Below are 17,624 nucleotides of genomic sequence, written 5' to 3' on the forward strand. Positions count from 1 at the left end.
CCCCCCCCCAGGCTGAACGCTGCATACTTATGCTCAGGATGCCAGCAGTCAGGATTCCAGTCTTCTGGTGCTCGTGGGGAATGCCAGCCTCGGTATTCTGACTCCTGGCATTGGGTTAATTTGTAAGGAATAATTAGTAAATATTAAGTTTGTTAGTAATCATTTAATAGTAATTTAATTAGTAGTCATTTAATAATGTTGTAGAGTGTATTCCTAGAGATAATTAGGGCTGTCGCTAAACAATTCTGTGGCAAGAGTATGACATCCTTAGGGCGGGATGTACTAAGCCGAAAATGTGGTAAAACCCCTGGTTTACCGCATTTTTAAATTTACCAAAACCCGACGCACCGTCTTCGGAGGGCAGGGTATCGCCAGCTTTGGGTGGCGATACCCTATAGAAGCCTATGGGCTTCTTATCGCTACCCGCCACCTCTGCCTGCCTCCCCCCCTCTCCCCCTACCTCTGGCTTACCTTGCTGCCGGTTCTCCTGGAAGGTAAACCCCCCTCCTCCCCCTAGCAAGGCAGTCAGACGTCCTTCCGGCTGCAGGGGGGAGGAGGAGGCGTTGGGGACAGCCTGCTTAGATGTCCCGGCAGGAGAAGAGGAGGAGGCGCCCATGGAGGTGACGGCACACCACATTACAGGTATTGCGGGGGGGCCTCCGTAACAGCAGTGCGATGCTAGCCGCATTTGTTAATACATATGTGCTAGCATCGCGGCGAGGGGCGGCGATGTATATTAATACATCCCGCCCTTAATCTGTGAAGCTGAAGGACCCTGCTCTTTCTACTATCTAATGCTCAGGGTATATTTACTACATCACTGATTCTCTGCACATTCAATGGCTGGGTGTAAAAGCACAGTAGTAATACACCCAAATACAGGTTTGTTTTGTTTGTTACTGTTGCTGTTTTAATACCCCTTTCACACATGCAGCGATATTCTGGGTGTTTGCATGTGAATGTCCATCATCCCAGAATTTCTGCATGTGTGAAAGGAAACCTCTCGGACTGGGAATGTATCATTGGACAGACAGCAACTAGGTGGACATGAAGGAAGGTCGACATGGGTTAGGTTGACAAGGACATTAGGTCGACATGGGGAAGGTCGACGGTCAAAAGGTCCACATTGGGGTTTTTATTTTGTTTTTGGCCCGAATGTGGACGCAGTCGGCATGGACACTGAAACGTAACCCCCGAATCCCCACGTATGGCACACTGCGCTCGCCATGCTTCGGACACACTATTTTATCCTCCACCACGCCCTATGTCGGCTAAAGAAAAAGGTGAAAAACTGCATGTTGACCTTTTTGACCGTTGATCTTCCACGTGTCGACCTAGTGGTGTTGACTTAATGCTTGTAGATAGTGACTGTATCCCTCGGGACTAAGGGGTAAATGCATTAAACATAAATATGGGAAGGGAAGAGATATGAGGGCACGTTATGTGTTCTGGTACTGCTTCCCTCCCATGTATTACATCAGCGGTGTGAGGTAAATGACAGGGGTGGTATGCAGGTGTCATTGCCCTATCCTCCACAACAGGGACAGTGTTGTCCCTTGCTGTGGCGGATGGCAGCTCAGGGCTGTGCAAGAGACCATGCACATGCACACTGGAGCCAGCCGGGTAGTGAGACACAGCTTTCCTCAAGAACAGCAGTCCTTACCTAAAGTATCTGTGCAACATTCTGCGCAGTTTGATCCAACATATTGAGCACATTGGCCAGTGTGTATGGACTATTGTGTGCTTCTGTGGGTTTTCTATAGTGTCTTCTGATCTGCCTACACTGCAGTTAGAACAACCAACCAACTAGGGATGCCAATCCCAGTAACTGGAATATCCTAGTATTTTAGTGAAGTTTTTGATGAAAAATCTTGTACTTGACCTTTTTCTTACAGGCAGCGCTGAGCACCAGCATGGGTTGGCACCAGTCACTGCATTGTGATGTTAAGGGTCAAGCTGCGCAGCCACACCCCCGCTCGCCCACTTAAGGACTGTCTCCCTACAACAAACATTGTGCCATTGGCCACAATCTAGGATTATGTATTTAAAAAAGTTAAGATTTTGGTTCAGTAGATAGACATACGGGGAAATGTAATAGGCTTCCAAGAGAAATTGTTGAGTTTGACCTTTTTTTTTTAAGTAGTAATGTAAAGATAATTTAAAAGATAGCAATGACACATCTCATAATATATGAGCTATTCTATTTACCCCAAAATGTATATAGAAAATGTATGTGTAAGGAATACTGTATTAGAAGATTTTCAGTAATTAAGATTTATTTTATATTATCTATAGCGCATGCTGTTAGCAGAATGCCAAGATTGGAGATTTTGGACTTATCAGAGAACAAAGAGCTTGGAAGTGCCATCAAGAATATCACAGAAAATCTCAAAAACTGCACTTGTTTGTCTGTGCTAAAACTCCGTTCCACCGGCTTATGTCAGGACAGCATCCAGTGTTTGAGTTAGTAGTTGCATTTCTTATCTCTTTTTATTTTTTTTAAGTGGCTTGGCTTAAGAAAAAAATAATGAAGGCATCATTTACTGTAAAAGTTTGTACAGGTGGAGCAGGATTGATGGCTATCGGCCTTGGTCTAATCAGGGCCATCTTAGAGCCCAATGTTTTCTGCAAAACACAAGGTGTCATTTACAATGCACTAAGGAGGCCACTGATGTAAGTCCAATGACGCTCACTCCTATACATTCTATGCCTAGAACATCAGTTAGCGAGCACTCTCCCAGCTCACTTGTCAGTAATGATCCTCTGCACATACATACATATGAAGATCTAGTCACATGACAGGTGCGATGCCATGATGACTGGAGTTTCCTATACAAAATAGATTATTTTAGTCTAGTAATATCCATGGGTTAACATTTATGGCAGAATTTAATACAGCACTCAGAAGGTCCATAATTGCATGCAGAATACCACATTTCCCACAGCCACTCCAACAAAGGGAAGCAGTAGAACTATATGTTCTATGGAGTCAAGCGGAAATCATGTACCAGAAGTAATAGATTTTAAAGGAAATTTCCTTAATCAATGTAGAAATGGAAGATCTGGCAATCTGTTCCAGGTGTCCACTTCTAGGGAGATCCTGATCTTCCTCCCACTGGAATTTGTGGCAGGGAGCAGTCTCTTCTACTGAGAGGAGCAGGGAGTTATACAGGATATGAGTCATGCAGCATTGTAAGGGTTTATGCTAACAAAAGAATTTAGAGGATACAACAATGGATATAAAAAAGTCCCAAGGCACAAAGACTCCTCCTGACTCGCCACCGATTTAGGTCCACCACACAGTCCTTACTAAGATGAAGTACAACAGATGAAAAAGGGCAAATGGCGCTGGAGTCCTGTTCACACCAATTTTTCCACCCTACAAGGGTGCTTATCCTCTCGCCGTGTATAACGTTGAGAAAAAAAAGAGAGAAATACTATTGTGTAGTCCATCCACAATCAAAACTAGATAGGGAAGGGGTATAAATGCCTCAATGCTGGAGGGGGCATCTAATTGCGTAAAGGTTTCTTTGCATTCATCTGGGTCACACTTCATGCTTGAACACTGGTATAATCGAATAAGGATCTTGCCCGGCCCACCATTTGGGAGGAGGCAAAAGATACCTTTATATGAATGGTCTTGCTTATGATTTAGTGAGTATGGTACACTTCATTAGTCACTTACTTGGAATGTCGGGTGTCTGCATTCCCCCTCCAGTGTAAGTTAGAATATGATTTGAGGCATTTATACCCCTTCCCTACCTAGTTTAGTTTATGGATGGACTAGACAATATTGTGTTTTTCTCCTTTTTTCTATGTTATCCGTGTCGAGAGGATAAGGACCCATGTGGGGTGGAAAAATTAGTGTGAACAGGACTCAAGCGCCATTTGCCCTTTTTCATCTGTTGGTAGGGCTCGTTCACAAGCGTATTTCTGTTCGCAAGGGTGTGAATGTGTATGGGTGATCAAACCTGCAAATGCACACTGCAGACAATACGCATGCGCAATGTGCAAAAGAACGAGCTGCGTGCGAATTCGCATGCAAACGAATTAACCAGAATAACTTAAGTGTGTGACAGTCGGGGCAGCCCTAATCAGCCTCCAATACTAAGAAGTCTAATATTATCCCTCTTTGTCTCTTGGCATCTACTAATAGTAATTACATAAATACTACTCAAGCACTGGTCCTGCAAGAAAAAGTAAATTGCATCTCTGACGAACAGTTTAAAGCAACCTGCTATAGAGTACTTGCAACCTGTCAGGCTAGTTCTACATGTGGAATAAATCACACAGATAATTACTGGAAAACACCTACACACCTGCTGCATACCCGTTACACACATTTGCTTTAGGGGTCAGACTGTATAACTTGATTTCTGGGACACCAATTTTGTTTAGAACACCAACCGGTCGGCCACTTCTGTCCGCAATCTATTGTGCTGCTGCTTCATGCTTTATATATATATATATATATATATATAATTTGACCCTGAATGCGCTTCCAATGATAGATAGCGGCTACCTCTACAAAATCCCCCCTGTTAGTGGGAGATAAGAGAAAAGACACGAGAAAAGATGTAGAGGGCGCTGTAGGAATTCCCACCACCTTATTATGTGCTCAGGTTTCAAGCAAATTGGTAGAATAATAATTCAATCATATTTATTAAAAATACAAATGTATGACATTTACAAATTCAGATTCTTGTGAACCGCATGGAAACGACCCAACGCGTTTCGTCTCCGAAGAGACTTTCTCAGGGGTACACTGTGGGTGGTACAGAATGCCATAAGAATCCTATATATATAAAACACAAAATATTAAAACCTTTTCTTTCAAAAATTTGGAAAAATATAATATATAATACATACCGGGAGTGTGCGGTATGTTGTAAAAACAATCTTTTAAAATTCTTTGTAAGTGTCAGACAGAATACGGAAAGGATTCTGTAAAAATTCTGTAAACCAGAGCATGTGTCTCATAAGTCAAACGTAGTAAATTCTACCATAATAGATGAAGAAAAAAAAGGGAGGATGATGAGGAGGAAAAAAAGACATATACGAATATAAGGTAAGTAGACATACCCGATGTAGACAGGCCTTCAATAAGGGCCCTTTAGCAGAATTGGGCACTGGAAAAAGGGGGGGAGTGTACCTATAGATAAATGAACCATTAAAGATCAGAAGATCACCTTACTTAGGGACTTTTTGTAAGGTGATCTTCTGATCTTTAATGTATTCTGTCTGACACTTACAAAGAATTTTAAAAGATTGTTTTTACAACATACCGCACACTCCCGGTATGTATTATATATTATATTTTTCCACATTTTTGAAAGAAAAGGTTTTAATATTTTGAGATATATATATATATATATATACAAACGAAGAATAAGTGCGCAAGTCCCACAATAGTCCAGTAAAATTAGGGTTAATGTAAACCCAAGTCCAGATCCTAGACTCCTGCACTTTGGTCTGTGATAACAACCGGCAGCTCCTGTCAACACACCCGGATTCTGAGGGTCAATAAATCTAGAAACAACAAGAAAAGGAGCGCTCCATAGTGCAATATCGTTTGAAATTTATTATATTAAAAATAGCTTTTGACAAGCATAAAAGCAATGGGTAACGTACCCTTACTGACGGTTGACACAACCGCAGTGTTTCACAGCATAGAATTTGTGATTTTAACACAATGGTGGAGAGGTTACACTCACGGTGGTCCAACACAGTAGATCGACGCTAGGCCACGCCCCTACGCGTTTCGTCATCAACGGACTTCGTCAGAGGGCTGGCCTAGCGTCAGTCAGATCCCTCATTATAACAGGCGCTCACCCATTAATTAAGCATCATGTGTGCATATTCTAATTCTAATCAACGTGATGCTACAAGCATCTGTATATCAACTAGGAATGAAATAAAAAAAAGGGGGAGTGAATCGCCCGTTACAACAAGTACTAAACAACAATATGCTATCGGAATCTTCATAACATACATTACATTACCCATACATAAAAACTATATAGAAAAACTATATGAATCATAAAAAAAGGATTAAAAAATATTATATAATAAATGAGTACGTAAGCGGTAGATTATAACCGCCATTGCATTTTCTCTAAAAAACACAATAATTAATCTAATTTCATGTATCACACTTGCGCTCCTAAAAAGCATTAATTGTAATGAATTCATACCCATATTGTATGCCCGTTAACCGGTATACTTTTAGATAACGCATGACATATAAACATGATCAGCGCTAGATACAGACACATCTTAAAGGTAAATGACATTTATAACCTATACTACTCATAAAACGTCTCTAAACCTATTCTAACACATTCCAATATTTTCAAATATTACTTTAATAAGCAACATTTTTCAATTTGATTATATTATAACATAACAGATCGCATAATTTCTTTAAGAACCTTTAACCGACAGTTATGTCGACAGCATTTTCATTAGACACAACCATAAAACATGAAACATTCAATAGAACAGCAATCATGTAGGGTTTTGTCTTCTCCTAAAACGGAGAAGTGAGCAAAATTTTTCCCTACAATAAGGAAACAAAAAGGGGCGACACAAATGGTCAACCCACACAAATGACGACATCAAGGGAAAATAAGAGAAAACAAGGGGGAAAAATGGCGTATTGGTTTTCAATCATATGGTGCATATTTCTTATGAATTATAAACTTGTTTCAATTGACTGAAACACCTTTCATGGTATAATTTATAATCTTACTTTAGCTTCCCCGTAGGAAAGGGGTTATCTCCACACCCTCATTTAAACCTACGGGTATTAAAGAGTTCATTGTGAATATCCAGTATGACTCCCTTTTTAATAGCAGTTGTTCTCTGTCCCCACCTCGTATATCGAGGTTCACTTGTTCAAGGGCAAAGAATTTCATAGTGCCTGGATTGCCATTCTGGCACGCTGAAAAATGTCTAGGCACGCTATGATTGGCAACACCATTTTTTATATTTCTATAGTGTTCCAATATGCGCACCTTTAAAATTCTTTTAGTTTTTCCTATATACCATTTTCTGCACCCGCAGATTAAAAGGTATACTATGTAGGTAGAATTGCAGTTTATGAAAGATTTTATCATTCGTTCTTTTCCACTGCCATCTTTAAAGGTTTTAGTTTTTATACCATGGGCACACATCTTACATCTTCCACATACATAAAAACCCTGCACTGTCGAACCACAGATAGTGCCTTGGGCTTTCTCTTGAGGGACAATGGGCAATAAACTGGGGGATAATTTATTTTTTAAAGTGGTAGACCTTCTAAATACTATTTCAGGTCGAATGCTGACCTTCTCTCCCAATATCGGGTCCATTTTAATTAGATGCCAGTATTTCATGAGGATATTGCGTATTTCTTTGTTCCTCACGTTAAATTGTGTAACGAAAGGACAAAAGGGGCTAGTGTCTTTCTCTCTCTGATCTGGGGTCTTATATTTGATTAGATCTTTTCTATCCAAATTTTTTGCCTTTATAATAGCAGACTCAATTAATTCCAGGGGGTAACCTTTTTCAAGGAATCTTTCAATATAAATCGGAACTTGTTCCTCAAACTTAGCCATAGAGCTACAGTTACGTCGCAGCCTATGCAACTGTGCATATGGCAAGTTTGTCTTCCAGTTTCTATAGTGGCAACTTTTAAAGTCAAGATAATTATTGCTATCCACAGTTTTAAAATATGTGCTGGTTTCAATAAAGGAACAATCATTTTCCTCTTTACTAACAAGATTCAAATCGAGGAATTCTATCGATGTTGCATTGAAATTAGAGGTAAAACTTAAGTTGTATTCCTCATTATGCAAATATTTAACAAATTCTTTAAAGGATTCCTCTGTATCTTTCCATACCACAATGATATCATCTATATAGCGCTTGTATAGCGCTATATAGTTACTAAATGGGTTATTGGTGTATACAAACCTCTTCTCCCACTCTCCTAAGAAAAGGTTTGCATACCCTGGGGCACAAATCGTCCCCATCGCTGTCCCATTGAGCTGGACATAATAGTCCCCCAAAAAAGTAAAATAATTGTGACACAAAACAAACTCTAAGCAATCCTTGATAAAATCTGATTTCCCCTTTGGTACATTCACATCTCTTTTGACAACATTGGAGATACACTCTAACCCCTTAGAATGTGGAATTGAGGTATAGAGCGCATTCACGTCAATAGTACCCCATTTATATTCTTTGTTCCAGGTCAGATTTTCTACCATTTGCAATACCGATGTTGAATCTTGAATATATGATTGCAACATAGGAACATAACATTTAATATTGGCATCTACATATTCAGATATCCTCGAGGTCAACGAGTTTATACCCGAAACAATCGGGCGGCCTGGGGGGTTGGTCTGGTTCTTATGAATCTTAGGTAATTGATACACAGTGGCAATCCTAGGTTGTTCATTCCAGAGGTATTCCCATTCTGTATTAGATAGGAAACCTAGTGATCTTCCTCTGTTTAGAAGATTTCTTAATTCCACTAAAAACTCCGCTGTGGGATCTTTGGAGAGTTTTTTATAGGAAATGGGATCACTTAATAATCGGTTCATTTCTGCCACATAATCTGTTCGATTCATTATAACCAGACCACCCCCCTTGTCAGCCTGTTTAAAAACTAGGTCAGTATTCTCTGTCAACTCTTTTAGGGCACTAGCCTCTTTTATATTAAGATTTTTTGTTTCTTTTGGTACCCCCTCTTCTAATTTATCAAATTCCTTTTTAACTAACTGTGCAAACAGATCTATATTAGCACCCCTTGATTCTACAGGGTAATAGGTGCTTGGTTTTTTTAAACCTGAAGAATTAGCCACTGTTGTTTGTTCCCAATTTTTTGATATGGCTCCTGACTTAATATCAGTTCTTAAAAAATGGCGTTTTAATGTCATTTTTCTTACATATAAATTTAGATCCATATATAAGGCGAACTTGTTTAGCCCCATAGTGGGTGCGAAGGTCAATCCTTTTTGTAGTAGAGATGTTTGTGCATCGGTTAATTTTACTTTAGATAAATTAAATATTCCTTTAGGTGTTACATCATTATCTAATTTAACGTTCTCTTTTTGAAATATGGGAGTCTTTCTCCCTCTTTTGCCCCTTCGTCTCGGTCTCTCTTTCCCCATCTGTTGGGAGAGGGCAAGTCTGCATGTTCGTCTATTCTGAATCTGGTGGTTTTCCGTCTGGCCCCTAAAAAACCCTCATGTTCTTGATTTTCTGCCCCTAATATGCTAAGGGGTTGAAATCGATTGGTAGTCACCGGTGATTTCCATTCCCTTTGTGGTACATAGTTTTTTCTAAATGTTCTATTTTTATTTGCTGGTTCCCAGCGTTCATAGGATTGTGTCTTTTTTTGTTCTATATACGGTCTATAGGAAGAGCTATAAGATTGCTGTCTATATGGTCTATTTTGTGTCTCTGGTCTCGTTTGAAACATGCGATTTCTATTATTAGCACGAAATTTTGGCCAATCTCTTACTTGTTTGTTGAGATAATCTTCTCTATCCCTTTTATATTTTTTAACTTTGGTCTGTATTATCTCTTTTTCTAATTTGGGTATTTTTTCACTTATATATTCTTTAAATTCTCGGACATCCTGTGCATTTTTGTGCTGGTCTAATTTTGATTCTGTTGTTATAAGCTGAGTCTCAATTTCTTTTAAAGTTTTCTTTTTTTCACTAATGAGAAGTTTCATTAATTTAATGGAGCAATCGTCCAACACCTGGTACCAATCCTCCATAAATTTTTCATTGTTTTGACCAAACGTGGGCTCTTTAAGAAGCCTTAAGCCTCTAGGGATTCTATTATTTTTAACATAGTTTTCTAGACTTTCAATGTCCCACCACGTTCTTGTTTCTTTGGTTAACAATTTTTCTGCCTCAAAGAAAATATCATTATCATCCTTAACGATAGTACTTTCTAAATCCATATCACTGTGATCATCGAAAACATTAACACATTGTTGAACCCTTCTGGTTCGTAATTCAGCAAATTTGGACATTTTGCAGGTTATGCAGCAACTTAATATGAATCACACTTAAACAAGGAAATGAACAAACGAAGAATAAGTGCGCAAGTCCCACAATAGTCCAGTAAAATTAGGGTTAATGTAAACCCAAGTCCAGATCCTAGACTCCTGCACTTTGGTCTGTGATAACAACCGGCAGCTCCTGTCAACACACCCGGATTCTGAGGGTCAATAAATCTAGAAACAACAAGAAAAGGAGCGCTCCATAGTGCAATATCGTTTGAAATTTATTATATTAAAAATAGCTTTTGACAAGCATAAAAGCAATGGGTAACGTACCCTTACTGACGGTTGACACAACCGCAGTGTTTCACAGCATAGAATTTGTGATTTTAACACAATGGTGGAGAGGTTACACTCACGGTGGTCCAACACAGTAGATCGACGCTAGGCCACGCCCCTACGCGTTTCGTCATCAACGGACTTCGTCAGAGGGCTGGCCTAGCGTCAGTCAGATCCCTCATTATAACAGGCGCTCACCCATTAATTAAGCATCATGTGTGCATATTCTAATTCTAATCAACGTGATGCTACAAGCATCTGTATATCAACTAGGAATGAAATAAAAAAAAGGGGGAGTGAATCGCCCGTTACAACAAGTACTAAACAACAATATGCTATCGGAATCTTCATAACATACATTACATTACCCATACATAAAAACTATATAGAAAAACTATATGAATTAATTGAGTCTGCTATTATAAAGGCAAAAAATTTGGATAGAAAAGATCTAATCAAATATAAGACCCCAGATCAGAGAGAGAAAGACACTAGCCCCTTTTGTCCTTTCGTTACACAATTTAACGTGAGGAACAAAGAAATACGCAATATCCTCATGAAATACTGGCATCTAATTAAAATGGACCCGATATTGGGAGAGAAGGTCAGCATTCGACCTGAAATAGTATTTAGAAGGTCTACCACTTTAAAAAATAAATTATCCCCCAGTTTATTGCCCATTGTCCCTCAAGAGAAAGCCCAAGGCACTATCTGTGGTTCGACAGTGCAGGGTTTTTATGTATGTGGAAGATGTAAGATGTGTGCCCATGGTATAAAAACTAAAACCTTTAAAGATGGCAGTGGAAAAGAACGAATGATAAAATCTTTCATAAACTGCAATTCTACCTACATAGTATACCTTTTAATCTGCGGGTGCGGAAAATGGTATATAGGAAAAACTAAAAGAATTTTAAAGGTGCGCATATTGGAACACTATAGAAATATAAAAAATGGTGTTGCCAATCATAGCGTGCCTAGACATTTTTCAGCGTGCCAGAATGGCAATCCAGGCACTATGAAATTCTTTGCCCTTGAACAAGTGAACCTCGATATACGAGGTGGGGACAGAGAACAACTGCTATTAAAAAGGGAGTCATACTGGATATTCACAATGAACTCTTTAATACCCGTAGGTTTAAATGAGGGTGTGGAGATAACCCCTTTCCTACGGGGAAGCTAAAGTAAGATTATAAATTATACCATGAAAGGTGTTTCAGTCAATTGAAACAAGTTTATAATTCATAAGAAATATGCACCATATGATTGAAAACCAATACGCCATTTTTCCCCCTTGTTTTCTCTTATTTTCCCTTGATGTCGTCATTTGTGTGGGTTGACCATTTGTGTCGCCCCTTTTTGTTTCCTTATTGTAGGGAAAAATTTTGCTCACTTCTCCGTTTTAGGAGAAGACAAAACCCTACATGATTGCTGTTCTATTGAATGTTTCATGTTTTATGGTTGTGTCTAATGAAAATGCTGTCGACATAACTGTCGGTTAAAGGTTCTTAAAGAAATTATGCGATCTGTTATGTTATAATATAATCAAATTGAAAAATGTTGCTTATTAAAGTAATATTTGAAAATATTGGAATGTGTTAGAATAGGTTTAGAGACGTTTTATGAGTAGTATAGGTTATAAATGTCATTTACCTTTAAGATGTGTCTGTATCTAGCGCTGATCATGTTTATATGTCATGCGTTATCTAAAAGTATACCGGTTAACGGGCATACAATATGGGTATGAATTCATTACAATTAATGCTTTTTAGGAGCGCAAGTGTGATACATGAAATTAGATTAATTATTGTGTTTTTTAGAGAAAATGCAATGGCGGTTATAATCTACCGCTTACGTACTCATTTATTATATAATATTTTTTAATCCTTTTTTTATGATTCATATAGTTTTTCTATATAGTTTTTATGTATGGGTAATGTAATGTATGTTATGAAGATTCCGATAGCATATTGTTGTTTAGTACTTGTTGTAACGGGCGATTCACTCCCCCTTTTTTTTATTTCATTCCTAGTTGATATACAGATGCTTATAGCATCACGTTGATTAGAATTAGAATATGCACACATGATGCTTAATTAATGGGTGAGCGCCTGTTATAATGAGGGATCTGACTGACGCTAGGCCAGCCCTCTGACGAAGTCCGTTGATGACGAAACGCGTAGGGGCGTGGCCTAGCGTCGATCTACTGTGTTGGACCACCGTGAGTGTAACCTCTCCACCATTGTGTTAAAATCACAAATTCTATGCTGTGAAACACTGCGGTTGTGTCAACCGTCAGTAAGGGTACGTTACCCATTGCTTTTATGCTTGTCAAAAGCTATTTTTAATATAATAAATTTCAAACGATATTGCACTATGGAGCGCTCCTTTTCTTGTTGTTTCTAGATTTATTGACCCTCAGAATCCGGGTGTGTTGACAGGAGCTGCCGGTTGTTATCACAGACCAAAGTGCAGGAGTCTAGGATCTGGACTTGGGTTTACATTAACCCTAATTTTACTGGACTATTGTGGGACTTGCGCACTTATTCTTCGTTTGTTCATTTCCTTGTTTAAGTGTGATTCATATTAAGTTGCTGCATAACCTGCAAAATGTCCAAATTTGCTGAATTACGAACCAGAAGGGTTCAACAATGTGTTAATGTTTTCGATGATCACAGTGATATGGATTTAGAAAGTACTATCGTTAAGGATGATAATGATATTTTCTTTGAGGCAGAAAAATTGTTAACCAAAGAAACAAGAACGTGGTGGGACATTGAAAGTCTAGAAAACTATGTTAAAAATAATAGAATCCCTAGAGGCTTAAGGCTTCTTAAAGAGCCCACGTTTGGTCAAAACAATGAAAAATTTATGGAGGATTGGTACCAGGTGTTGGACGATTGCTCCATTAAATTAATGAAACTTCTCATTAGTGAAAAAAAGAAAACTTTAAAAGAAATTGAGACTCAGCTTATAACAACAGAATCAAAATTAGACCAGCACAAAAATGCACAGGATGTCCGAGAATTTAAAGAATATATAAGTGAAAAAATACCCAAATTAGAAAAAGAGATAATACAGACCAAAGTTAAAAAATATAAAAGGGATAGAGAAGATTATCTCAACAAACAAGTAAGAGATTGGCCAAAATTTCGTGCTAATAATAGAAATCGCATGTTTCAAACGAGACCAGAGACACAAAATAGACCATATAGACAGCAATCTTATAGCTCTTCCTATAGACCGTATATAGAACAAAAAAAGACACAATCCTATGAACGCTGGGAACCAGCAAATAAAAATAGAACATTTAGAAAAAACTATGTACCACAAAGGGAATGGAAATCACCGGTGACTACCAATCGATTTCAACCCCTTAGCATATTAGGGGCAGAAAATCAAGAACATGAGGGTTTTTTAGGGGCCAGACGGAAAACCACCAGATTCAGAATAGACGAACATGCAGACTTGCCCTCTCCCAACAGATGGGGAAAGAGAGACCGAGACGAAGGGGCAAAAGAGGGAGAAAGACTCCCATATTTCAAAAAGAGAACGTTAAATTAGATAATGATGTAACACCTAAAGGAATATTTAATTTATCTAAAGTAAAATTAACCGATGCACAAACATCTCTACTACAAAAAGGATTGACCTTCGCACCCACTATGGGGCTAAACAAGTTCGCCTTATATATGGATCTAAATTTATATGTAAGAAAAATGACATTAAAACGCCATTTTTTAAGAACTGATATTAAGTCAGGAGCCATATCAAAAAATTGGGAACAAACAACAGTGGCTAATTCTTCAGGTTTAAAAAAACCAAGCACCTATTACCCTGTAGAATCAAGGGGTGCTAATATAGATCTGTTTGCACAGTTAGTTAAAAAGGAATTTGATAAATTAGAAGAGGGGGTACCAAAAGAAACAAAAAATCTTAATATAAAAGAGGCTAGTGCCCTAAAAGAGTTGACAGAGAATACTGACCTAGTTTTTAAACAGGCTGACAAGGGGGGTGGTCTGGTTATAATGAATCGAACAGATTATGTGGCAGAAATGAACCGATTATTAAGTGATCCCATTTCCTATAAAAAACTCTCCAAAGATCCCACAGCGGAGTTTTTAGTGGAATTAAGAAATCTTCTAAACAGAGGAAGATCACTAGGTTTCCTATCTAATACAGAATGGGAATACCTCTGGAATGAACAACCTAGGATTGCCACTGTGTATCAATTACCTAAGATTCATAAGAACCAGACCAACCCCCCAGGCCGCCCGATTGTTTCGGGTATAAACTCGTTGACCTCGAGGATATCTGAATATGTAGATGCCAATATTAAATGTTATGTTCCTATGTTGCAATCATATATTCAAGATTCAACATCGGTATTGCAAATGGTAGAAAATCTGACCTGGAACAAAGAATATAAATGGGGTACTATTGACGTGAATGCGCTCTATACCTCAATTCCACATTCTAAGGGGTTAGAGTGTATCTCCAATGTTGTCAAAAGAGATGTGAATGTACCAAAGGGGAAATCAGATTTTATCAAGGATTGCTTAGAGTTTGTTTTGTGTCACAATTATTTTACTTTTTTGGGGGACTATTATGTCCAGCTCAATGGGACAGCGATGGGGACGATTTGTGCCCCAGGGTATGCAAACCTTTTCTTAGGTGAGTGGGAGAAGAGGTTTGTATACACCAATAACCCATTTAGTAACTATATAGCGCTATACAAGCGCTATATAGATGATATCATTGTGGTATGGAAAGATACAGAGGAATCCTTTAAAGAATTTGTTAAATATTTGCATAATGAGGAATACAACTTAAGTTTTACCTCTAATTTCAATGCAACATCGATAGAATTCCTCGATTTGAATCTTGTTAGTAAAGAGGAAAATGATTGTTCCTTTATTGAAACCAGCACATATTTTAAAACTGTGGATAGCAATAATTATCTTGACTTTAAAAGTTGCCACTATAGAAACTGGAAGACAAACTTGCCATATGCACAGTTGCATAGGCTGCGACGTAACTGTAGCTCTATGGCTAAGTTTGAGGAACAAGTTCCGATTTATATTGAAAGATTCCTTGAAAAAGGTTACCCCCTGGAATTAATTGAGTCTGCTATTATAAAGGCAAAAAATTTGGATAGAAAAGATCTAATCAAATATAAGACCCCAGATCAGAGAGAGAAAGACACTAGCCCCTTTTGTCCTTTCGTTACACAATTTAACGTGAGGAACAAAGAAATACGCAATATCCTCATGAAATACTGGCATCTAATTAAAATGGACCCGATATTGGGAGAGAAGGTCAGCATTCGACCTGAAATAGTATTTAGAAGGTCTACCACTTTAAAAAATAAATTATCCCCCAGTTTATTGCCCATTGTCCCTCAAGAGAAAGCCCAAGGCACTATCTGTGGTTCGACAGTGCAGGGTTTTTATGTATGTGGAAGATGTAAGATGTGTGCCCATGGTATAAAAACTAAAACCTTTAAAGATGGCAGTGGAAAAGAACGAATGATAAAATCTTTCATAAACTGCAATTCTACCTACATAGTATACCTTTTAATCTGCGGGTGCGGAAAATGGTATATAGGAAAAACTAAAAGAATTTTAAAGGTGCGCATATTGGAACACTATAGAAATATAAAAAATGGTGTTGCCAATCATAGCGTGCCTAGACATTTTTCAGCGTGCCAGAATGGCAATCCAGGCACTATGAAATTCTTTGCCCTTGAACAAGTGAACCTCGATATACGAGGTGGGGACAGAGAACAACTGCTATTAAAAAGGGAGTCATACTGGATATTCACAATGAACTCTTTAATACCCGTAGGTTTAAATGAGGGTGTGGAGATAACCCCTTTCCTACGGGGAAGCTAAAGTAAGATTATAAATTATACCATGAAAGGTGTTTCAGTCAATTGAAACAAGTTTATAATTCATAAGAAATATGCACCATATGATTGAAAACCAATACGCCATTTTTCCCCCTTGTTTTCTCTTATTTTCCCTTGATGTCGTCATTTGTGTGGGTTGACCATTTGTGTCGCCCCTTTTTGTTTCCTTATTGTAGGGAAAAATTTTGCTCACTTCTCCGTTTTAGGAGAAGACAAAACCCTACATGATTGCTGTTCTATTGAATGTTTCATGTTTTATGGTTGTGTCTAATGAAAATGCTGTCGACATAACTGTCGGTTAAAGGTTCTTAAAGAAATTATGCGATCTGTTATGTTATAATATAATCAAATTGAAAAATGTTGCTTATTAAAGTAATATTTGAAAATATTGGAATGTGTTAGAATAGGTTTAGAGACGTTTTATGAGTAGTATAGGTTATAAATGTCATTTACCTTTAAGATGTGTCTGTATCTAGCGCTGATCATGTTTATATGTCATGCGTTATCTAAAAGTATACCGGTTAACGGGCATACAATATGGGTATGAATTCATTACAATTAATGCTTTTTAGGAGCGCAAGTGTGATACATGAAATTAGATTAATTATTGTGTTTTTTAGAGAAAATGCAATGGCGGTTATAATCTACCGCTTACGTACTCATTTATTATATAATATTTTTTAATCCTTTTTTTATGATTCATATAGTTTTTCTATATAGTTTTTATGTATGGGTAATGTAATGTATGTTATGAAGATTCCGATAGCATATTGTTGTTTAGTACTTGTTGTAACGGGCGATTCACTCCCCCTTTTTTTTATTTCATTCCTAGTTGATATACAGATGCTTGTAGCATCACGTTGATTAGAATTAGAATATGCACACATGATGCTTAATTAATGGGTGAGCGCCTGTTATAATGAGGGATCTGACTGACGCTAGGCCAGCCCTCTGACGAAGTCCGTTGATGACGAAACGCGTAGGGGCGTGGCCTAGCGTCGATCTACTGTGTTGGACCACCGTGAGTGTAACCTCTCCACCATTGTGTTAAAATCACAAATTCTATGCTGTGAAACACTGCGGTTGTGTCAACCGTCAGTAAGGGTACGTTACCCATTGCTTTTATGCTTGTCAAAAGCTATTTTTAATATAATAAATTTCAAACGATATTGCACTATGGAGCGCTCCTTTTCTTGTTGTTTCTATATATATATATATATATATATATATATATATATATATATATATATATATATATATATATATATATATATATATATATATATATATATATATATATATATATATATATATATATTTAATTCTTATGGCATTCTGTACCACCCACAGTGTACCCCTGAGGAAGTCTCT

At 37.9% G+C, this 17,624-nt stretch overlaps 1 protein-coding gene across 2 annotated transcripts in view; it reads left to right on the forward strand.

Annotated features, from left to right (window-relative positions):
• The window catches only part of LRRC31 (leucine rich repeat containing 31), a 39,622-nt gene that overhangs the window by 12,712 nt on the left and 9,286 nt on the right, over positions 1 to 17,624 (forward strand). For both annotated transcript variants that reach the window (XM_083177798.1, XM_083177799.1), the window contains exon 6: positions 2,296 to 2,463. In XM_083177798.1, the coding sequence (XP_083033924.1) occupies positions 2,296 to 2,463 (168 nt within the window). The remainder of the gene's footprint in view (positions 1 to 2,295; positions 2,464 to 17,624) is intronic.

Source organism: Crinia signifera, chromosome 3 (assembly GCF_055691185.1).
Source record: "Crinia signifera chromosome 3, ASM5569118v1, whole genome shotgun sequence".
Taxonomy (NCBI): domain Eukaryota; kingdom Metazoa; phylum Chordata; class Amphibia; order Anura; family Myobatrachidae; genus Crinia; species Crinia signifera.